Source organism: Anomaloglossus baeobatrachus, chromosome 9 (genome assembly GCF_048569485.1).
Source record: "Anomaloglossus baeobatrachus isolate aAnoBae1 chromosome 9, aAnoBae1.hap1, whole genome shotgun sequence".
In the NCBI taxonomy this organism is placed as follows: Eukaryota; Metazoa; Chordata; class Amphibia; order Anura; family Aromobatidae; genus Anomaloglossus; species Anomaloglossus baeobatrachus.
Window position 1 is genome coordinate 174,088,235 of NC_134361.1, and position 23,262 is coordinate 174,111,496.

Consider the following 23,262-nt stretch of genomic DNA (forward strand, 5'->3'; position numbering starts at 1 on the left):
CCTTTCAAATATTTTGATACTGCTTTTGATATTGCTACCGGTGTAGAGTTCACATGTTTGTAACGTTCAATGTTGGTGCCTCCCATAAAGGGAAGAATGTTGTTTGTTTAATGCATATACAAAATACGGTGTACCAAGCTTTGAATTGCTGCGGCCCGGGAGTGTCGTCATTTGCTGTGGGGGAGTGTGGCACCCCTGAGGCTTCAGTCGCCACAGAGTATTGCACCCAACATTGGGTTTAATGCTAAACCCAATTCCTGAGGAGGTCAGTCCCGGTTTCACCACATTACACACTCAAATACACACCAGGTTGCCCTGTTCCCACTGGGGACTGGGCTAGAATAGGTTAATAAAGGGGTCACCCACAGAGTGGCATTTACAGGATGTCCTCAACAGGGCCTCCAGTCCCACTATCTTAGAACCTGTGAGGGGGGAGGTGCAGCCAGCAAGGAGAGTCAGGAGCCAACATAGAAGATAGGGAGGTCTCCAGCAGGAGAGCAGCGGAGATGTGCCTCACAGGTGCTCCGGTTGCAAAAAGCAGAAGTTCACAACGGTTGCCGCGGGGAGAGGGATCTCTGCTCCACACGGAACCGACGCCACACAGGGCGGCAGGACCCTAGGGAAGATAATACTTCACGTTGGTTTTTCAGAATCTGCCTGGTCGGGGAAAGTTTCAACCTTCCCTGACCACACAGCGCCCGACAGCACAGTGCCATATAGGATCCAGGACCTTGCTTCAAGTTGGACCCCACATCGGAACCGAGGCACCTGCAGGTAGTGATAAGAGTAATCTCATGAAACCCAGGGTCCCCTCGTAGCTTCAAGCCAGGGGATCCACAGACAGGTGTTACAAGAAGAAACCCACCGAACACCAAACCGGATTGATCTCTAAATGGATTCGGGTTTGACAGAACCCATCATAGCAAGTGACCGGTACTATCTGGGTGAGTGGCATCATACAAAAGTGAGTAAAACAACCTGGAACCGCTGCTATAGACTCTGAATCTTTATTACCCGTAGTGCCGCTATTACTCCTCCCCTCATCATCCTACCCGGGGTCTGCTCTACCTGTGAAGAGCGATACCATCTCTGGCTGCTACCACCATCCACCCCGGAGGAAAGCGATAGCAGCGGCAGCCCATTCTCTGCTCGCATAACCACAGATGGCGTCATGACAAACATTCACCTCACTACTTCCCCCCCTCATCTCTCCCCTGCCATCTTCTGTACACCTCGGGGCAACAGAGCCGGGCTAGGCTGCCCGTAACCACTACAGTCGACGGCCCGGCAACAAGTAGTTTAAACTCAGCTGCCCCGTGGGGCGCTACACAGACAGGGAAAGAGACAGACAGGGAAAGAGATAGAGAGACAGACAGGGAAAGAGATAGAGAGAGACGAGAGGGAGACAGACAGAGGCTGGGACAGAGGTAGAGTGGGCGAGAGACAGTTACTATCCCGGGAAACGCCAGGTACTACAGCTAGTATATACAGTACAGACCAAACGTTTGGACACAACTTCTCATTCAAAGAGTTTTCTTTATTTTCATGACTCTGAAAATTGTAGATTCACATTGAAGGCATCAAAACTATGAATTAAAACATGTGGAATGAAATACTTAACAAAAAAGTGTGAAACAACTGAAAATATGTCTTATATTCTAGGTTCTTCAAAGTAGCCACCTTTTGCTTTGATTACTGCTTTGCACACTCTTGGCATTCTCTTGATGAGCTTCCAGAGGTAGTCACCGGAAATGGTTCTCACTTCACAGGTGTGCCCTGTCAGGTTTAATAAGTGGGATTTCTTGCCTTATAAATCATAGTTTTGATGCCTTCAATGTGAATCTACAATTTTCAGAGTCATGAAAATAAAGAAAACCCTTTGAATGAGGTGTGTCCAAACTTTTGGTCTGTACTGTATATATATATATATATATATATATATATATATATATATATATATATATATGTGTGTGTGTGTGTGTGTGACGCCCTGGACACCCCAGGGGTCACAGGTCACTACAATACACCCCCACCCCAGTAAGGTACCATCAGTCAACCAAAGACCTGATTGCCTCCCTCAGAGTCAGACAGGCACACAAGGTGGGCGAAGTCAGGCGGATAGACACGCCCCCCGAGGAGTCTGCTGGCCTGAGGCAGGATACACAAGCAGAGTTTTGAGTTTGGAGAGAGAGGAGTGAGAGCAGTGCAGTTCTGTGAGGGGCCTGGGTTGGAGCCTAGGACCCCTGATCAGTCAGGCAGGCAGACGGTAGTGGCTGCCTGCAGGAGACCGGGAATACGACCGGTGGAACCGTAAGGGACCGGGACAGGGTAGTGGCCCGCCGGAACCGAACTGGGGAGCCAACTGGATACCGGAGCACCAATTAGGGTACTCAGACCCCAAACTAGGCTATAAGCCACCACCATAGTCAAATCAACTGATTGCGGTCTGGACTGCACCGCACTGCACCGCAATACTGCCCCTGCACCCCGACCCTCGCCAACCGGGTCCCGGGACCAACATCCCCTACCCACGGAGGGGTCAACCTAGCTGCGCCACTACACCGCTTCCGGGAGTCCCCGTACCTTCACCGCAGCGGTGGTGTCCACAATCACCACAACCCGTGGGTGGCGTCACGAACTATAATTCCAAAACCCAAACACCCGCATCCACCGCGCGTAGCACTAACCAACCAACCCCCCTTGCAGAGCGACGTGACCCCCGAGTCCGTGAGAGGCTCGAGCCACCACACGTAGAACGCGAGCACGGATCCGAGCGGCTCAGCGGCCGCAGCCGAGGCCGCGGGGCGGTACATATATATATATATATAAAGAAAACGTAGACTTGCTATGCATTTTTCAAAGTCAAGGAGGCACCGAGAAAAAGGGGGAAACCTATGGAAGTCTTCTTGTCTTGCCATCACTGGACACAATCAAAGGGGAATGGGCTAGGGAAAACTATAAAAAAAAAACCAAAACAATCCACAGTCTCTCAGGTCCCCAAAAGTGGGTAACTGAAGTCTGAAATTATATTGTTACATAATTGAGATAACTGAGGCTAGTACATACCTAGAAAGCTACACTTGATTGTATTATAGCATGTCAGCCATTATCAGACCATGCACCGTCACCATTGCCGCTGTGCTCATACATCTTTCCCACTAGTTTGCAGTTTATTCATGAATATGTGAAGAGTTATGATGGGTGATTTCCCCCAAAAATCAAGTTATTCCCTATCACATGTTGTCAGTCATTAAACTGCTGAGATCTCTATGGCTCCCAAGATCAGACCCATAATGAATGGAGCAGTGGGTGCACATGCACGCCGCTCGGCCTCTGCACGCTCGGCCTCTGCACGCTCGGCCTCTGCACGCTCGGCCTCTGCACGCTCGGCCTCTGCACGCTCGGCCTCTGCACGCTCGGCCTCTGCTCCATTCATTGTATGGGGTCTACCGGAAATAGCCGAACGCTGGACTCGGCAGGGTCTTAGTTGAGGTCGCACACCCCCAGAGCCCAGATCTTGAGATGGTTGGTTGTCCCATCGGTCAGACCCCCAGTCAGTAATCCCCCATCCTCTGGCTATCCTGTGGTAGGGGATTACTTTATCATTTGGGAATAAAGATAAACACTTATGTAAATGGGATTGCTATATAGGCTGCCTGACATGTTCCATATAAATGGAAGGAAATAGGTGGTATAATGTGCAGGAGTTCAGCCACAAGGGGGCAGCAGCACAGCAGGGAGCACCAAGATGGCCGCCGCGGCAGTACGGCGCACACTTCCGCTTCCGGGGTATCCTGAAGGTCACCGTGTGCTCTGCAAATATGGCGGCTGCGGCTGCGGACCCGGAGCTGCAGAGTTTTATCGAGGCGGAGACTCAGAAGCAGCGGTTCCAGGGGCTGGTGCACCAGCTGACCGAGCTGTGCTGGGTATGTAGCGCCACTGAGGCTGTGAGGAGGGCACGGGCGGCGGCGCTTGTGCGGCCGGATAGTGCACATGTCGCCTCTCATACAGGTGCAGTGTTCACACCAGGCTGCAGACACTTCTATTTAACTACTTAAATGCTGATGGTAACCTATGAAAAAAGCCCTGGAACAGCGCGATGGGATGTCAGGAGGAGGGAGGGGGGCACACAGCCCTTGTAATGCGTTGTCATGGCAGCCAGGAGTCACTGCCATCTCTGTACTCCGGTGCTTTATAGATCATTACTTTATATACAGTGTCAGTATATAACACTATATAACACCAGCGTCACTCAGGACTAAAACTACCTCTGGAGGACAGAGTAAATTAGGGCAGGAACCCTCCATTTCACACCGGGTGACGGCTCCCCTTTAAAGGGGTTCTGCAGTGATGACTTGTTGGTCAGTGACTGTTGGGACTCTCACTGAACAGGGAACGTATCCAGTAACGCTCGGCCTCTGCTCCATTCATCCCTGCGGGGCTGGGGAACGCTGCTCTTGGCTTTTCTTTGCAGTCTCCTAAAGAATGAGTGACCCTACAGGCGGGCGTTGGACATGATGCTCCATTTTGTTACGTGTATTAAAATTCCTCTTCGGTGGGCAGGAAATATTTATATCTACTTATCGGTGCCCACCGGTCACACACCCCCACCCCCGATCAGCAAGATATCACCTACCCTGTGTTCAAAGGGGGCATTTGGGACTTAAAGGGAACATGTCACCAGATTTGGTGACTATAGGCTGCGGCCACCACCAGTGGGCTCTTATATACAGCATTCTAACATGCTGTATATAAGAGCCCAGATCCCTTTGTAGAACATAAAAATCACTTTATAATACTCACCTAAACCAGTCGCTGCAGTGCAGACTGGTCAGATGGGCATCTCTATTCTCCGGTACCAGCGCCTCCTCTTTCGGCCATCTTTGTCCTCCTTCTGAAGCCTGTGTGCATGACGTTTCCTACGTCATCCACACAAGCCAGCATTGAGGTCCTGCACATGCGCACTACAATACTTTTGATCTGCCGAGCACAGGGTGGATCACAGTGCGCCTCCGCAGGACCTCAATGCCGGCAAGTTCGGATGACGTAGGACGCGTCATGCACCCAGGTTTGAGAAGGAGGACAAAGATGGCCGAAAGAGGAGGGGCTGGCACCGGAGAATGGAGACTCCTATCCGACCAGTCTGCACCGCACCGACCAATAGGTGAGTATTATAAAGTGATTTTTTTTATTTTTTTTTATTCTTACATTCTACACAGCGGCCTGGGCTCTTATATACAGTATTATAGAATGCTGTATACAAGCGCTCACTGGTGGTGGCCGCAGCTTATAGGCCCCAAAATTGGTGACTGGTTCCCTTTAAAAGGAACCTGACACTAGAATTTTCGCTATGAAACCAAAAGAATCCCCTTCTGCAGCTCCTGGGCTGCGTTCTAGAAAGGTTCCTCTTGCTACTGGCCCCCCTTTCAGACCTAAATAAACACTTTATAAAATCTTACCTATTGGTATGCTAATGAGCTTTGCTGGCCACAGGGGCGGGCTGTATTGCGTCCGTTATTCCCCCTCCTGCTGCTGTTCGCTGTCTCAGTGTTGATTGACATACATGAGGCCGCCGCCCTCATGTTACTCTGTGCTTCTGAAGTCTCGCGCATGCCCAGTGGCACTATCGAGTATCGCGGGACTGAGCAATGTTCAAATAGCGAGTGCCGGTGATCTTAATGTGCAGGCGTGAGATTATGGGCGGGTACTTAAATGATGCTGGTGATGACATTGTCGGGGAGCGCGTCATTCCCCGTCCCCAACGGCGGCCCTGTCACGTGATGGGTTGTCGTGACAGCCGGGGATCAGCTGATGACCCCTATGCCTGTCATTACAGACCTCATGTGAGCGACATTCATAGGCAATCGTTATTTCCACTGTACAGGCCAAGGCTGATGCATTGCTCTGTACAGCACAAGCAATCGGATGAGCACAGCTTTAGGCCCCTTTCACACGTCAGTGATTCTGGGACGTTTGTGCTTTTTTTTCTACATACCAGAATCACTGACATACGCAGACCCATTATAATGAATGGGTCTGCTCACACATCAGTGATTTTTCACTGCACGTGTTTCCGTGCGGCGTACCCGCGTGTCCGTGATTGCCGCACGGAGACATGTCCATTTTTTTCTGGCATCACTGATGTCCCACGGACCACGCAATGGTGTGATCCGTGAAACACGTGGCAGAAAAAAACGTGCTTTTAAAATGAAAATCATTTTTACTCACCAGGCTCCAGCGATGTCCTCTGCAGCCCGTGCAGCTTGCTGCTTCTAAGCCGGCTCATTACTGTCGCGCATATTCATGATTAACGACACAGCCGACCCGGAAGCAGCTGCTGCGGGGGTCAGCGCCGGCCGGATGCTGCACCGCCGGAGCGTTCAGCACCCTGGAGAGCGGGAGCGCGCACAGGTGAGTTAATCTCTAAGTGCAATCACGGGCCATGGAGAACGGAGCCCGGATTGCACTTAGACAACCCACGTGTGCCGTGATTCACGGCACACGGAGGGACATGTGCGTGTTTTACACGCCAGTGAAAAACGTCAGTGTTTTTCACTGACGTGTGAAACGGGCCTTAAGGGGTACTTTGCACACTATGACATCGCAAGCCGATGCTGCGATGCCGTGCGCGATAGACCCCGCCCCAGTCGCAGCTGCAATATCATTGTGATAGCTGCCGTAGCGAATATTATCGCTACGGCTGCTTCACATGCACTCACCTGTCGTGCGACGTCGCTCTGGCCGGCGAACCGCGGGAGGGTTCATGCGGCGTCACTGCGATGTGACACGGCAGGCGGCCAATAGGAGCGGAGGGGCGGAGATGAGCAGGATGTGAACATCCCGCCCACCTCCTTCCTTCCGCATTGCAGCCGGGACGCCGGTAGGAGATGTTCCTCGCTCCTGTGGCTTCACACACAGCGATGTGTGCTGCCGCAGGAGCGAGGAACAACATCAGACCATCGCGTCAGCGTAATTATGGTTTTCGCAGATGCTGCACCGATGATACGATTACGACACTTTTGTGCTCGTTAATCGTATCATCTAGGATTTACACACTACGATGTCGAGAGCGATGCAGGAAGTGCGTCACTTTCGACATGACCCCACCGACATCACACCTGCGATGTCGTAGTATGCAAAGTACCCATCAGTCCCCTCAGGGTACTTGTCAATACAATAAAAAGTGAAATAAAAAAAACCCACAAGATGAAATCACCCCCCCTTTTGCCCCATTGAAAATAAATCAATAAAAATAAATCCTCGTTTGGTATCACTGAGTTCAGTAATGTCCGATTCATCAAAATATAAAATAATCTGATTGGTGCAGCGTAAAGAATAAAAAAAAATCTTAAATGGCCAGAACTATAGTTTTTTGGTCACCGCAACATTAATATAAAATGCAATAAGAGGCGATCAAAACAAATGATACCATTTTGGGTTAGATAATAATGTCAGCTCAGGATGCAAAAATTGCTCTTATAATCTGTTGAGATGTTTTATTGCAATTCCTTGTGTCTGTATCGGACTTACGGGTTCTGGTGAAGGCTAATGGACATGGATGCATGGTGGACCCAGCGGCCATTATTGGGCTCCTTACCCGTACGTCCTAGTCATGTCACGGTGGCAGAGGTGGGGTACGGAGGGAACCTCCTCCCTTTTGTCAACCACTTAGTTGCTGCGGTGAGGGGACAAATGGCCAAGATCGGAGCTCGCTCTGATCTCCACCTTTGCTGCTGGGTGCCAGCTGTAATATACTGGTGACGCCGGCTTCTGAGCTCCTTCCATATGCAGGACTGCAGAATCTGAGTTTGTCAGTGTTTGGTTGACTCTTTCCCGACATCATATACTGTACATATGTGGGCTTATAATGCTGATGATGCAAATGGGATTTCAGAATAAACCTAATAGGGAAATTTAGGGTATGTGCGCACGTTGCTTTTTACCTGCTTTTTACCTGCTTTTTTGCTGCTTTTTCTTCTGCGCTGTTTAATGCCAAAATGGATGTGTTCTTCTATTCAAGCAAAGTCTATGGGAATTTGGGTTTCTTGTTCACACTATGTTGTTCAAAATGCTGCCTTTTTGTGGCAGAACTTTGGTCAAAAACTCAGCTTTGCAGTGCAAAACCCAAATGGCAAAAACAATTGACATGTTGCTTCTTTGAAAAGCTGAGTTTTTGACCAAAGTTCTGCCTCAAAAAGGCAGCATTTTGAACAACATAGTGTGAACAAGAAACCCAAATTCCCATAGACTTTGCTTGAATAGAAGAACACATCCATTTTGGCATTAAACAGCGCAGAAGAAAAAGCAGCAAAAAAGCAGGTAAAAAGCAACGTGCGCACATACCCTTACAGGGGCATGAACAGACCCCGTGACGGGGGCTTTGAAATCAAAACGAAGAATGGTTTTCGTGATGTCAAATATTACCAATTTTTTTTGTGTGTTGGAATTGTAAAGCATGGCTAATGACTTTGTGGCTTCTATTTTCCAGGACAAATGTATGGAGAAACCAGGCCCGAAGCTGGACGCTCGATGCGAGGGCTGTTTTGTGAACTGTGTGGAGAGATTTATAGACACAAGCCAATTTATCCTAAACCGATTAGAACAGACTCAAAAATCTAGGGGATCCTTTTCCGAAAGCCTTACAGACTGAGGACTGAGGTCCTGTTAGCCGTGTCTGCCATTCAGGAGTGCCCTTAGCTAGTCGTTTGCTCCATTCTCACATGACCGGAGTCGCTTCTGTGTATGGACCACTTATGTTGCCTGGAAAAGATAATCCGACACGTCCGATGGAATTCTTAGGCTCCAGATGTGCCAAAGATCGTCAGCAGTGCCGAATGGAGGAGATGAGGACGGAGAACCTTACCCTTACTCCTTTCTGACAGTGCATTAAAGAGAATTGTGAATGTTCTTCTTTGTATTTTCTTTTATAAATGGGTTGTCCACTACTCTTACAACGCCTTCTCAATTGCTGTACTCTCCTCCCGTGCGGACGTCTGATCTTTTGTGACCATGTCAAGCCATGTGAACCCTGCAGCCAATCAGTGACTGCTTCAATCCTGCTACCCTCTATCTCAAGGATGTGTCCGCTGCTCTCTGACTTAAAGGGAACCTGTCAGGTCAAAAAAGCATTATAACCTACAAGCAGGAGCCTGTGTGAGCTATTAACCTCTTCCTTGTAATGTGTAATAAGAAAGTAATAAAATGTTTTATTACTTACATATTCCCTATGTAAATGACAGGGGCTCTAGCCTCATGGGTGTCACATCGCCCTGTGGGCGTCTACATGCTTTCCATGGTATCACACCCCTGTTGGAGTGATACCATGGATTTACATAAGCGACATGACGTCTGCTCCTCCAGAATCTCGCGTGCATGCTTACCATTCTCACCGCCTCATCCTGGTGTTTACATGTCGGCTTCTGATGTGCACTGCGCATGCTCGGAAGACTCCTGCGGTCACTGTCATGCGCAGCGCGCGTCGGAAGCCAGCATGTTAACACCAGGATGAGGCGACGGCGAGAATGGTAAGCATGCGAGATTATGAAGGAGCAGACGTGACGTCGCTCATGTAAATCCATGGTATCACTCCCACAGGGGCGTGATACCATGTAAAGCATGCAAACGCCCATAGGGCGATGCAACACCCATGGGGCTAGAGACCTGTGCTATTTACATAGACAATATGTAATTAATAAAACGTTTTTTATTACTTTCATATTACAAGAAAGGGATGGGTAGGAAGGGGTTAATAGCTCACACAGGCTCCTGCTTGTAGGTTAATGCTTTTTTGACCTGACATTTTCCCTTTAAGCCATGTGTACATGTTGCAGTTTTTAATCAATACTGCATGGAAAAACATATGCCAGCAAAGTCTGAGAATCCTGAATTGCTGTTCACATGTTGCTTCTTTTTTTTCCTTGCAGATTTTTTGTGATTAGATCTGTCAGTGCTGCTCTTACACACCATACATACGGCATGGTCTGTGAGGTGAAATGTAGATCAGTAACTCAGGGTCATCATGGTAACAACTCAAGGTTGCCATAACAGCACTCGGGTCCCTATGAGTCTTCTCCCTGCTTCCGAATGCTTTGATCGCGTGGGCAGTGAGAGTCGGGTCTCGCCTGTAACATCAGCTGGAGATCCAACGGTGATCTTGGGGGTAAAGCGCATGAACTCCCGAAATCGCCATAACGAAAAAAAAAAAAGCATGCAAATGTGATTAAAAAAATGTGCATTTTTTTTTCCTGCTAAAATATGTGGTTTGTGTGCAGAAAACTTGCGCACAAATCTGCTACATCTGCACATACCCTTCTCCGGATATGTTGTGTAAGGGTAGTGAGATTGAAGTAGTCACTGATTGGCTGCAGGGTTCACATGGTTTAACAAGGGGAAGCGAGATCAGTGCCAGAGAGGAGTACAGCGATTGACAAGGGGCTGCCCGAGTAGTAGATGCCCTCTTTAACCCTTCAAAGCATCGCTACAGTAAATATGTATGAATGGCTGCTCATCAAATGTCTCTTCATTTTTGTTACATTCTTGCACAAAGTCATCCCCAATCACCCACAGACATTGGTAATAAAATGTGTTACAGAACTGGCAGCTTCACCCCGAGCTCTGGATGTTTACCTTGTATTTTGGGTCCTTGTAGAACACACCACATAGTCCAATGTTAATCAATGTGTGATTGGACCAATGATCTGGGAGACGGTGGCAGGGATCGCAGCCAGCGCAAGAGGATCTTGTATTTCACCAACTGCAAAGATTTCATAGGAAAATTGTGCCTTTTGAATGCCAAAATGGATTTGCCAATATAAGGATGTAAATCACGATTATTCATACCTTGGGTCTGGATTAATGAAATATATCTTCCAGGGCTGTGGAGTGGGTAAGCCAAACCTGCGACTCAGACTCACACATATATTGCTCCTATTTAAGTGAAAAATGTATTTAATCATTTTTATGATGCAATAATCAAGATATTTAGATAGAACATAAAATATATTTATTGGAATACAACTTTATAACACAAACTGTAATAAATTGTAAATATGTAATACACACACACACACACGAACATGAACCTCGCTTAACGAGTAACCCAGTTAGCAAGTATTTCGCTTAACGATCAAAGCTTGCTGTAAATTTGTAACTCAGTTTACGAGAAAGCTTTGCTGTACGAGCAAATACTCACCGCACACACTTCCGGTTCTGTACATCCACCGCACTCTAACCCGCTCTTTCAGTCCATACAATCATGCACAAACACACACATATTATGCTCACCTTACCTTCCGTTCCATCGCCGGTCTCACGGTTCTTGTAGTTTGCCACTACAGGATGTGTATCGGGTAATCATCGTGACGAGAGAGGACCGTCCGCTGTCAGCTGCTACTCAAAGGCAGCGCACTGACCAATCAGAGGAAAGCAGCTCCTGCCTTTGACGTCAGCGCTCTGGCAGTGGAAGTTCCTCTCTCGTCGCGATGGTTACCCGATACAAATCCTGTAACGGCAAACAGCAAGATCCAGGAGGCCGGCGATGGAACGGAAAGTAAGGTGAGCATAATATGTGTGTTTGTGCATGTGTGTAATGGCACAATAGGGGACCAGGATGGGACATTTAACAAGTTGTGGAACGAATTGTCTGCATTACAATGATATCCTATGGGAAATCTTGCTTTGCTGAACGAGTAACTTGGTTAACAAGCACACTCCCAGAACGGATTGTTTTCTTTAAAGGGAACCTGTCACCACTTTTTTAGCGTATAAGCTGCGGCCACCACCACCGAGCTCTTATATACAGTATGTTAGATTGCTGTATATAAGAGCCCAGGCCGGGGGTATAACATAAAAACACTTTATAATACTTACCTAACGGTCATGCGGTGGGTCATATGGGCGTCTCCGTTTTCTGGTGCCGGCACCGCCTCTTTCGGCCATCTTCATCCTCCTTCTTCTCTAGCCGCGGTGCAGGACGTGTCCGTCATCCACACTCGCTGGCATTCAGGTCCTGAGCAGACACACTCTGATCTGCCCTGAGCAGAGCAGATCAAAGTATTGTAGTGCGCCTGTGTGGGACCGGCGAGTGTGTATGACGTAGACGCGTCATGCACACAGGCTTCAGAAAGAGGACGAAGATGGCCGAAAGAGGAAGCGCCGACACTGGAGAACGCAGACACCCATATGGACCAACTCTACCGCAGCGACCGTTAGGTAAGTATTAAAAAGTGTTTATGTTCCCACAGTGGCCTGGGCTCTTATATACAGCATGTTAGAATGCTATATATAAGAGCCTGGTTGTGGTGGCTGCAGGTTATACGCCAAAAAAGTGGTGACCGGTTCCCTTTAACGAAGGTTCCACTGTATGTGTATATATATGTAACACTATGTAATAAACTATGTAAGTGGCAAAAAAACCAGTTTTCAACAAAAACATACTAAATAACATTTCTGCAGTCTATGAATTTGTTGTAAGAAATAGAATTGCCTCCATCAGATCCTCCTTCACAGATGACCTCAAATCTGACCTAATAATTTTAAGGCTAGAGAGCAACCTCTCTACAGTAACTTGGGTTGGAGGCAAAGCCGTAACCACATGGGCAACATATACAAATATTTGTCAAACCAAATATGTGAAAACACACAATGGAGTATGATAATCCAATACATTTATTTTGAGGTTTTATTTATTTGTGTGGTGGCCCTTGAAAAAGGATCACGAAACGTGCGTCGGGCCTGGATCGGGGACTATTGAATCCTGTTTATCTACTTAAAGGGTATGTAATGTGTTTACTATGATATTATATTGCATGGATCACGGGTTGTTGGGGGTCACAATGAATGTAACCCTATAATTATAAACAGGATTTCTTTGTCGCTCCATTGGGAGACCCAGACAATTGGGTGTATAGCTTCTGCCTCCGGAGGCCACACAAAGTATTACACTTTAAAAAGTGTAACCCCTCCCCTCTGCCTATACCCCCCCCCCGTACATCACGGGCTCCTCAGTTTTATGCTTTGTGTTGAAGGAGGCACACATGCACTCATGCTCCCATTTTAGTCAGCAGCAGCTGCTAATTATATCGGATGGAAGAAAAGAGGGCCCTAACAGGGCTCCCGGCATGCTCCCTTCTCACCCCACTAAGTCGGCGGTGTTGTTAAGGTTGAGGTACCCATTGCGGGTACACAGGCCGGAGCCACATGCCGTTTTCCTTCCCCATCCCTTAGGGGCTCTGGGAGAAGTGGGATCCTATCCGGTCATCCAGGCACTGGGACCGGGCTCCCTCCGCAGCCCCTGTGGGATTCTGACGGACAGGAGACTGAGTATCATCAGGGACAGGGCCCTGCATCTACAGGTACTCTGTGTCCCCTTGGGGACGGTGCATGGAGCACCTTGACCTCAGAAGCTGCAGCGACTGCGGTGTTGGTATGAGACCGGGACTACCGCGCCGACCGCGCCTGCTTGCCGGCCGCGGTTTTAACTTTAGTCCCCGGCTTTTGCGGCCTAGTGCCTTAAACTCCCGCCCCCGGGCCTGCCAGTCAGGGGGAAGGGCGGGACGGTCGGTCTGACGCCGACAGTGAGGGCTGGAGCACACTTGGCTGTCCTCCGCCCCCCTCACTAATCACTCTAGGGCACCAGATTCCCGCACAGGTACTCTGTGTCCCCTTGGGGACGGTGCATGGAGCACCTTGGCCTCAGATGCTGCAGCGACTGCGGTGTTGGTATGAGACCGGGACTACCGCGCCGACCGCGCCTGCTTGCCGGCCGCGGTTTTAACTTTAGTCCCCGGCTTTTGCGGCCTAGTGCCTTAAACTCCCGCCCCCGGGCCTGCCAGTCAGGGGGAAGGGCGGGACGGTCGGTCTGACGCCGACAGTGAGGGCTGGAGCACACGTAGCTGTCCTCCGCCCCCCTCACTAATCACTCTGAGGCCAGATTCCCGCACTTTTGTAGTTACGCCCACGGCTCCCTCCTCCCCTGTGAACGCCGACAGCCATGTTTTAAGCACATTCTGCCGGTGGAGGACTTCTGGCAGCACCTCTGGGAGACCCGAGGCAGGGAATCTGGTGGCCACACACTGCTTGAGCGGTTGGTAAGCCAGGTGGCTTCTTCCCACCGGTGCTGGGCCCCCTAGAGTGCTGAACTGTATATATATATATATTATATTTGTATACATTTTCTCGGTTCGGCTGTACTGTTAGCTTGTGGCTATATATCCCTCAGTGATCACTCTCCTGGGAGACTACAGCATGTCGTTCACAAGGAGCAAGGGTGCCAAGACACAGGGTTATTTTGCAACCTGTACCTCTTGTGCGGCTATGCTACCTGCAGGTTCCACCTACCCTCACTGTGAGCAATGCTCGGGCCATGTGGCACTCGCTCAGCCGGAGCCTGGGGCACTGGTGGGACCCTCGGCCCAGGTAGAACCACCGGCTTCCCCTGTCCAGGCGGCAGGGACAGAGTTTGCAGCTTTTGCTGAGAAACTCTCTGAGTCACTTTCACAATCCATGGCTCAGTCTAAGGACAAATGGTCTGCTAAGATACTAGAAGCTTTGCAGCCCAGACCGGCCCTTACACAGGCCCCGGGCACTACGGGATCGCCCCCAGGCCCCTCTCGGTCTGCGACGAAGCGTGCTCCTGGGGTGGCCTCTAGTTATTACGTGGAGGACTCCGGCACGGACCGCAGTCCCAGACTGGCTAAGCGGGCTCGCTTAGAATCTTCCCCGACTTCATCACGCTGTTCGGGGTCTCAGCTTGAGGACTCTCTAGAGGATGAGGCGGAGGTCGCAGCCCAGGACTCTGACCCTGACGTTGCTCTCAATCTTGATACACCTGAAGGGGACGCCATAGTAAATGACCTTATAGCGTCCATCAACCAGGTGCTAGATCTTTCTCCCCCAACTCTACCTATAGAGGAGTCGTCAGCACAGCAGGAGAAGCACCAATTTAGGTTTCCCAAACGTACTCGGAGTGTTTTCTTCGATCACTCGAACTTCAGAGATGCTGTCCAGAAGCACAGGGCTTTCCCGGACAAGCGCTTTACTAAACGCCTTAATGACACACGTTACCCCTTCCCCTCTGACGTAGTTAAGGGTTGGGCTCAGTGTCCCAAGGTGGATCCTCCAGTCTCTAGACTGGCGGCTAGATCCGTAGTAGCAGTGGCTGACGGTTCAACGCTCAAGGATGCCACGGACAGGCAGATAGAGCTCCTAATGAAATCCATCTATGAAGCCATAGGCGCGTCCTTTGCCCCAGCCTTTGCAGCAGTGTGGGCACTCCAGGCTATCTCAGCTTGTCTGTCTGAGATTAATGCGGTCACCCGTACCTCTGCTCCGCAAGTAGCGTCTTTGACGTCTCAGGCGTCAGTATTTTCATCCTACGCCATGAATGCTGTCCTGGACTCGGCTAGCCGTACAGCGGTAGCATCCGCCAATTCGGTGGCAGTCCGCAGGGCCATGTGGCTACGCGAATGGAAGGCAGACTCTGCTTCCAAGAAGTTCTTGACCGGTTTGCCTTTTTCTGGCGCCCGATTGTTTGGCGAACAATTGGATGAAATTATTAAGCAATCCAAGGGAAAGGACTCGTCCTTACCCCAGCCCAAACCAAAGAGACCTCAGCAACGAAAAATTCAAGCGAGGTTTCGGTCCTTTCGGCCCTCAGCCAGGTCCCAATCCTCATCGTCCAACAGGCCACAGAAGAGCCAGAGAAACTCTTCTGCATGGCGGTCTAAGTCACGTCCTCCAAAGACCGCCGGAGGCACCGTCTCCAAGGCGGCCTCCTCATGACTTTCGGCCTCCCCAAACCGCATCCTCGGTCGGTGGCAGGCTCTGCCGCTTTTGCGACGCTTGGTGGCCACATGTCCAAGACCGATGGGTGAGGGACATTCTGTCTCACGGTTACAGGATAGAGTTCAGCTCTCGTCCTCCGACTCGTTTTTTCAGAACATCTCCGCCCCCCGAGCGAACCAAGGTCATGGCATCCGTGGTGGCGGTCCTACACTCTCAGGGCCACTCGGTGATCCCTTACTTAGACAATCTCCTAGTCAAGGCACCCTCCCGGGTGGCATGTCAACACAGTCTGACCGTGGCTCTGGAGACTCTCCAGAGGTTCGGGTGGATCATCAATTTCCCAAAGTCAAAATTGACTCCGACCCAATCACTGACTTACCTCGGGATGGAGTTTCATACTCTCTCAGCGATAGTCAAGCTACCGCTGGACAAACAGCGTTCGCTGTGGTCACGACGGACGCGAGTCTGTCAGGGTGGGGAGCGGTTTTTCTCCACCACAAGGCTCAGGGAACCTGGTCTCCGACAGAGTCCTCCCTTCAGATCAATGTTCTGGAGATAAGGGCAGTGTATCTAGCCCTAAAAGCGTTCCATCGGTGGCTGGAGGGCAGGCACATCCGCATACAGTCGGACAACGCCACGGCGGTCGCGTACATCAAACACCAGGGCGGCACTCGCAGTCGTCAAGCCTTCCAAGAAGTTCGGCGGATTCTGCTGTGGGCGGAGGCCACAGCCTCCACCATCTCCGCGGTTCACATCCCAGGCGTAGAAAACTGGGAAGCAGACTTTCTCAGTCGCCAGGGCATGGACGCAGGGGAATGGTCTTTTCACCCGGACGTGTTTCAAGAGATCTGTTGCCGCTGGGGAACGCCGGACGTCGATCTCATGGCGTCTCGGCACAACAACAAAGTCCCGGCATTCATGGCACGGCCTCAGGATCACAGAGCTCTGGCGGCGGACGCCTTAGTTCAGGATTGGTCGCAGTTTCGACTGCCTTATGTATTCCCTCCTCTGGCAATGCTGCCCAGAGTGTTGCGCAAGATCAGGTCCGACTGCTGCCGCGCCATCCTCGTCGCTCCAGACTGGCCGAGGAGGTCGTGGTACCCGGACCTGTGGCACCTCACGGTGGGTCAACCGTGGGCGCTCCCAGACCGACCAGACTTGCTGTCTCAAGGGCCATTTTTCCATCTGAATTCTGCGGCCCTCAACCTGACTGTGTGGCCATTGAGTCCTGGCTCCTAGCGTCCTCAGGGTTATCTCAAGAGGTCATTGCCACTATGAGACAGGCCAGGAAACCAACGTCAGCCAAGATCTATCACAGGGCTTGGAGGATCTTCTTAGCCTGGTGCTCTGATAAGGGGTTTACCCCCTGGCCGTTTGCCTTACCCACGTTTCTTTCCTTCCTTCAATCCGGAATGGACAAGGGTTTGTCTCTCGGCTCTCTCAAGGGACAAGTCTCGGCGCTTTCCGTGTTTTTTCAAAAGCGTCTAGCCAGGCTTCCGCAGGTCCGCACGTTCCTGCAGGGAGCTTGCCACATAGTTCCACCTTACAAGCGTCCGCTGGAACCCTGGGATCTCAACAGGGTTCTACGGGCTCTTCAGAAACCGCCTTTTTAGCCGCTGCGGGATGTCTCTCTATCACGTCTTTCGCAGAAGGTGGCATTTCTAGTGGCAGTCACATCACTCCGAAGAGTGTCAGAGCTTGCAGCGTTGTCATGCAAAGCCCCCTTCCTGGTATTTCACCAGGATAAGGTGGTTCTGCGTCCGGTGCCGGACTTTCTCCCCAAAGTGGTGTCCCCTTTTCATCTCAATCAGGATTATCTCCTTACCTTCCTTTTGCCCTCATCCAATTCACCAATGTGAAAAGGATTTGCATTTGTTAGATCTAGTGAGAGCACTCCGGATCTACGTGTCTCGCACGGCCCAATGCGCCGTTCTGATGCGCTCTTTGTCCTTGTCGCTGGCCAGCGTAAGGGGTCGCAGGCTTCCAGGTCAACCTTGGCTCGGTGGATCAAGGAACCGATTTTTGAAGCCTACCGTTCTTCTGGGCTTCCGATTCCTTCAGGGCTGAAAGCCCATTCTACCAGAGCCGTGGGTGCGTCCTGGGCATTGCGGCACCGGGCGACGGCTCAGCAGGTGTGTCAGGCAGCTACCTGATCTAGTCTGCTCACTTTCACGAAACACTATCAGGTGCATACCTATGCTTCGGCGGATGCCAGTCTAGGTAGGCTAGTCCTTCAGGCGGCGGTTGCCCACCTGTAAGAGGAGGGCCGTTGTTGGCTCTTTTTATCAGGGTATTCTTTTACCCACCCAGGGACTGCTTTTGGACGTCCCAATTGTCTGGGTCTCCCAATGGAGCGACAAAGAAGAAGGGAATTTTGTTTACTTACCGTAAATTCCTTTTCTTCTAGCTCCTATTGGGAGACCCAGCACCCGCCCCTGTTCCCTTCGGGCTGTTGTTCTTTTGTGTACACATGTTGTTCATGTTGAATTGTTCTTTTGGTTCATGGTTTTAAGTTCTCCGAACATCCTTCGGATTGAATTTACCTTAGACCAATTTATAAGTTTCCTCCTTCCTGCTTTTGCACCAAAACTGAGGAGCCCGTGATGCACGGGGGGGGTGTATAGGCAGAGGGGAGGGGTTACACTTTTTAAAGTGTAATACTTTGTGTGGCCTCCGGAGGCAGAAGCTATACACCCAATTGTCTGGGTCTCCCAATAGGAGCTAGAAGAAAAGGAATTTACGGTAAGTAAACAAAATTCCCTTCTTTACTAGGATATCAGGTCTGTGGGAAGTAGGATAATGGGTGTTTTTCACCCAACCTGCATTTTGTTGCCCCCACCCCCAACTATTACAGGCAATAGATACTAATCTAGTCACCTGGTCCCCACCTTGTTGAGATTTACTTCCTCCATGATATTGTCTCTTTTTCCTACTGTGTATTATTTTACAGAGTTCTTTCTCTGATATGTTTGTATGCTATTTATATACCTCAAATACATTTATTGGATTATCATACTCCATTGTGTGTTTTCACATATTTTGGTATGTCTGCAGGAGTTGATCCTATTATTATTTTCTATCTTTGAATATGGGGGAGTTTATGTGCACTAGCACCTTATTACTGCTTCAACATGCTTTCCCCCATCTTTTCCATGAATATTGTATTCAAAAATACTTGTCAAAGTTAAACTCCTCATCTGATGAGGATGAAGATATGGCAGCAGTAGCACTGTCAGGACCCAAGTCCTATTGCACCTGGCAGTCCTATAGGCCACTTATCCTAACTACTAACTCAGGCTGAATAATTGCACGGTCCTGGGGAGCTCTAAGGAGAAGACAGATGGTTACTTGTGGTATGAATAAAGAAATTCAAGCAAGTAACCATCTGTCTCCTCCTTAGCGCTCCCCAGGACCGTGCAATTATTCAGCCTATTCCACATTCCCATATTGGGACTCACGGCAGGAGCTGTTTTAAGCCTGAGGCTGGAAATCTCTTCTGGGATCGGCAGTGACAAGGCTTCCATGTGACCGGTCACATGGCCGCCCCATAGGACACAGTTTACTCTGGCAGAGGATCTCCATAGTGGCGTCTGGGTGTACTGCCCAGCTCCACAACCAACGCTCTAACCGAGGTTGTGCAAGGTTGCACAACCTCTCCAGGTGAGCGGTTTGAATACCCTCCTTACTAGCTTATTCCTGAAATCCTTCACATGTGCGCCTCCTCTCTTTTCGTGTACTTTAACTGCTACCTCAGTCACAGCTTCTTTTCCTTTAGTAAGCTGTTGATAATCAAGCAGTATACGATGACTTGGGTCCACATAAACAGCTGCCAGAATAATTTTATTTTCCAATAGCTGTCTCACTCTCCGTTTCATTGAAGCAGAAATGCCATCTGCGATTTAACCTCCTCTTTGGGACAGGCAAAATAGCATGTTCTTCCACTCCCTTATAAAAATGCCAGGAGTTAAATCCTCAGCTTGTAGTTTTTTAGTCACGGTAAATGGGGGATTAAGCAATTCCTTCAATTCAGCCACCTGTGTCCATTGACCTTCATTCAAGGAATTGCTCAATCATTAAATAAGTGCTGCCCCACCGAGTGGCTTGATCGACAATTGCCCCTTTCCCAGCACGTCTCTTCAAGATGGAATCAATTTATGGGGTTCTGGCGGCAATAACCAATTTCCTCACTTTTTCAATCAGATTTCCAGCATGTCCCTCTTGCAGACTCTCTCTAAAGGCCCTGTCACACACAACGAGATCGCTAATGAGATCGTTGCTGCGTCACCATTTCTGTGACACAGCAGCGATCTCGTTATGTGTGACACCAGCGATCAGGCCCTTGCTGTGAGATCGCTAGTTGTTGCTGAATGGTTGGGACCATTTTCTTCAAAGGTGATGTCCTGCTGGGCAGGACGCATCGCTGTATTTGACACCTACCAACAACCTCCTAACACAGTCCCAACGCCCGCTGAGATCGTTATACAGGTCACTGATCGTTACTGCGTCGTTGGTAAGATCTGACTGTGTGACATCTCACCAGCGACCTCCTAGTGATCCTTATCAGGTTACATCGTTTTCGGGATCGCTGGTAAGTCGTTAAATGTGACGGGGCTTTATTGCCAGCTGCAGCGTGTGCACAACACAGCGCATGTGATGAATATGAAAGTGTTTTGAAGCAGCTTCAACAAGATCATTTAATCCTAAAGTATCATTTGCTGTTCTTCTGTTGTAATATCTGTTTGTTCCTCAGTTACATGAACCGCACTGTGGCTCCATTTCACACATACTGAATGCTAAATTTTCTTCTAGCTGTTGTTCATTACTCTCATTCATCAGTTTAATTTTACTTATGTTTGAAGCACTGTTCGTTATTTTTCTAATCTGCTTTTGCTATTGAAAGCATTATTTATGAGCTCAGAAATCTTTCAGGTGATGCGGTTTTTTTTAAAAAGCTGATCTTCTTTTGCAGCTGAAAAATGTATCCTCAGAAAACGCTGTGTGTGAATGTAGCCTTAGATCAGGCATAGAACAGACATTTATAGGACATTTCATAACTTTCCCAAATTCCTATGAAAAAATATTCAGCACATTCTGCATTGCACTACTGTCCCCAATTTATTATATATTTTAGGAGTCGGTGCATTTTATACCGACTCAGACTCCACAGCCCTGATATCTTTGTTAGAGATGAGCGAACCGGTCCCGGTTCGGCTCGAGGTGGGTTCGCCGAACGGAGGTCCCGTTCGAGTTCGGCTCGTCGAACGTTCGACGAACCGAACTCGAACTGCATAGGAAACAATGGCAGGCAATCACAAACACAGAAAAACACCTAGAAAACACCCTCAAAGGTGTCCAAAAGGTGACAAACAACTCACAACACATGGGAAAGTGACAAGGACATATACTCATGTGAAAACAAAAGAGCTGGACAAGGAAAAAGAGGAGGACACACAGATATATGAGTATATGCAAGGAAACATCGATTCCATTATTGTGCAACTTGAGCCCTGCTCATTTTAGGCTTCCAATCTTGATAAATTGCCTGAGCTCGCCACGTACGCCTTGGGGATCTTGTCGTGTCCTGCAGCCAGCGTTCTCTCGGAACCTGTCTTCAGTGCTGCTGGGGGTCTGCTGGCAGATAAGCACACATGTCTGTCCACTGACAATGTGGACATGGCTCTCAGAGGACTTTTCTTCCCCTGGGTCAGCCAGGGGACGGGAAAGGCACGCGTATTTTTGAGAGTGCTTCATGCCAAGCATCTTTTTCTTTTTCAAAAGGGGGCTCAACCGATGCCAGTCAAGTGGGGTGTATGTGGCCCAGTTAGTGGAAACGAGGGAGACTGTGGTTGGAGTCCCCTCGCTGTGTCTCTAAAAGAACCAAGATGAACAAGTCATGGCTCTCAGAGGACTTTTCTTCCCCTGGGTCAGCCAGGGGACGGGAAAGGCACGCGTATTTTTGAGAGTGCTTCATGCAAAGCATCTTTTTCTTTTTCAAAAGGGGGCTCAACCGATGCCAGTCAAGTGGGGTGTGTGTGGCCCAGTTAGTGGAAACGAGGGAGACTGTGGTTGAAGTCCCCTCGCTGTGTCTCTAAAAGAACCAAGATGAACAAGTCATGGCTCTCAGAGGACTTTTCTTCCCCTGGGTCAGCCAGGGGACGGGAAAGGCACGCGTATTTTTGAGAGTGCTTCATGCCAAGCATCTTTTTCTTTTTCAAAAGGGGGCTCAACCGATGCCAGTCAAGTGGGGGGGGTGTGGCCCAGTTAGTGGAAACGAGGGAGACTGTGGTTGGAGTCCCCTCGCTGTGTCTCTAAAAGAACCAAGATGAACAAGTCATGGCTCTCAGAGGACTTTTCTTCCCCTGGGTCAGCCAGGGGACGGGAAAGGCATGCGTATTTTTGAGAGTGCTTCATGCAAAGCATCTTTTTCTTTTTCAAAAGGGGGCTCAACCGATGCCAGTCAAGTGGGGTGTGTGAGGCCCAGTTAGTGGAAACGAGGGAGACTGTGGTTGGAGTCCCCTCGCTGTGTCTCTAAAAGAACCAAGATGAACAAGTCATGGCTCTCAGAGGACTTTTCTTCCCCTGGGTCAGCCAGGGGACGGGAAAGGCACGCGTATTTTTGAGAGTGCTTCATGCAAAGCATCTTTTTCTTTTTCAAAAGGGGGCTCAACCGATGCCAGTCAAGTGGGGTGTGTGTGGCCCAGTTAGTGGAAACGAGGGAGACTGTGGTTGGAGTCCCCTCGCTGTGTCTCTAAAAGAACCAAGATGAACAAGTCATGGCTCTCAGAGGACTTTTCTTCCCCTGGGTCAGCCAGGGGACGGGAAAGGCACGCGTATTTTTGAGAGTGCTTCATGCAAAGCATCTTTTTCTTTTTCAAAAGGGGGCTCAACCGATGCCAGTCAAGTGGGGTGTGTGTGGCCCAGTTAGTGGAAACGAGGGAGACTGTGGTTGGAGTCCCCTCGCTGTGTCTCTAAAAGAACCAAGATGAACAAGTCATGGCTCTCAGAGGACTTTTCTTCCCCTGGGTCAGCCAGGGGACGGGAAAGGCACGCGTATTTTTGAGAGTGCTTCATGCAAAGCATCTTTTTCTTTTTCAAAAGGGGGCTCAACCGATGCCAGTCAAGTGGGGTGTGTGTGGCCCAGTTAGTGGAAACGAGGGAGACTGTGGTTGGAGTCCCCTCGCTGTGTTTTACATGCTTTTAGAAGGTCATGACATGGCTTGGAGGTTGACTTTCATCATCTGCAAACTGTTGGCTACCAAAATGCTGCCTTTCCAACAACTGTGGTTATAGACAATGAGGAACATACTGATGAAGATGAGACGCAGATACCCGATTGGGATGACAACTTAAATATTCGGTCAGGGCAAGAAGAGGCTCGGTCTGAGGGGGAGGGGAGTGCAAACACAACAATTGATGATGAAGTTCTAGATCCCACCTACTGTCAACCCACAGTCAGACACTCGAGGAGGTCAACAGAGG

General features: G+C 49.6%; 2 protein-coding genes across 2 annotated transcripts in view; one reads left to right on the forward strand and one right to left on the reverse strand.

Moving 5' to 3' along the window:
• LOC142251354 (thymosin beta-15A homolog) overlaps positions 1 to 23,262 on the reverse strand; it is a 184,362-nt gene that overhangs the window by 34,642 nt on the left and 126,458 nt on the right. The gene's annotated exons all lie outside the window — the stretch shown is intronic.
• Positions 3,792 to 8,905, forward strand: TIMM8A (translocase of inner mitochondrial membrane 8A). The gene is made up of 2 exons (XM_075322803.1): positions 3,792 to 3,926; positions 8,489 to 8,905. Exons 1-2 carry the CDS (start codon positions 3,822 to 3,824, stop codon positions 8,648 to 8,650), a joined length of 267 nt encoding a protein of 88 aa, XP_075178918.1. The 5' UTR covers positions 3,792 to 3,821; the 3' UTR covers positions 8,651 to 8,905.

Bases quoted from the DNA above. Each gene is read 5' to 3' on its own strand.
- TIMM8A (XM_075322803.1), top strand. From the start codon at position 3,822: ATGGCGGCTGCGGCTGCGGACCCGGAGCTGCAGAGTTTTATCGAGGCG. The intron at 3,927-8,488 runs GTATGTAGCGCC...TCTATTTTCCAG, and splicing joins AGCTGACCGAGCTGTGCTGG to GACAAATGTATGGAGAAACC.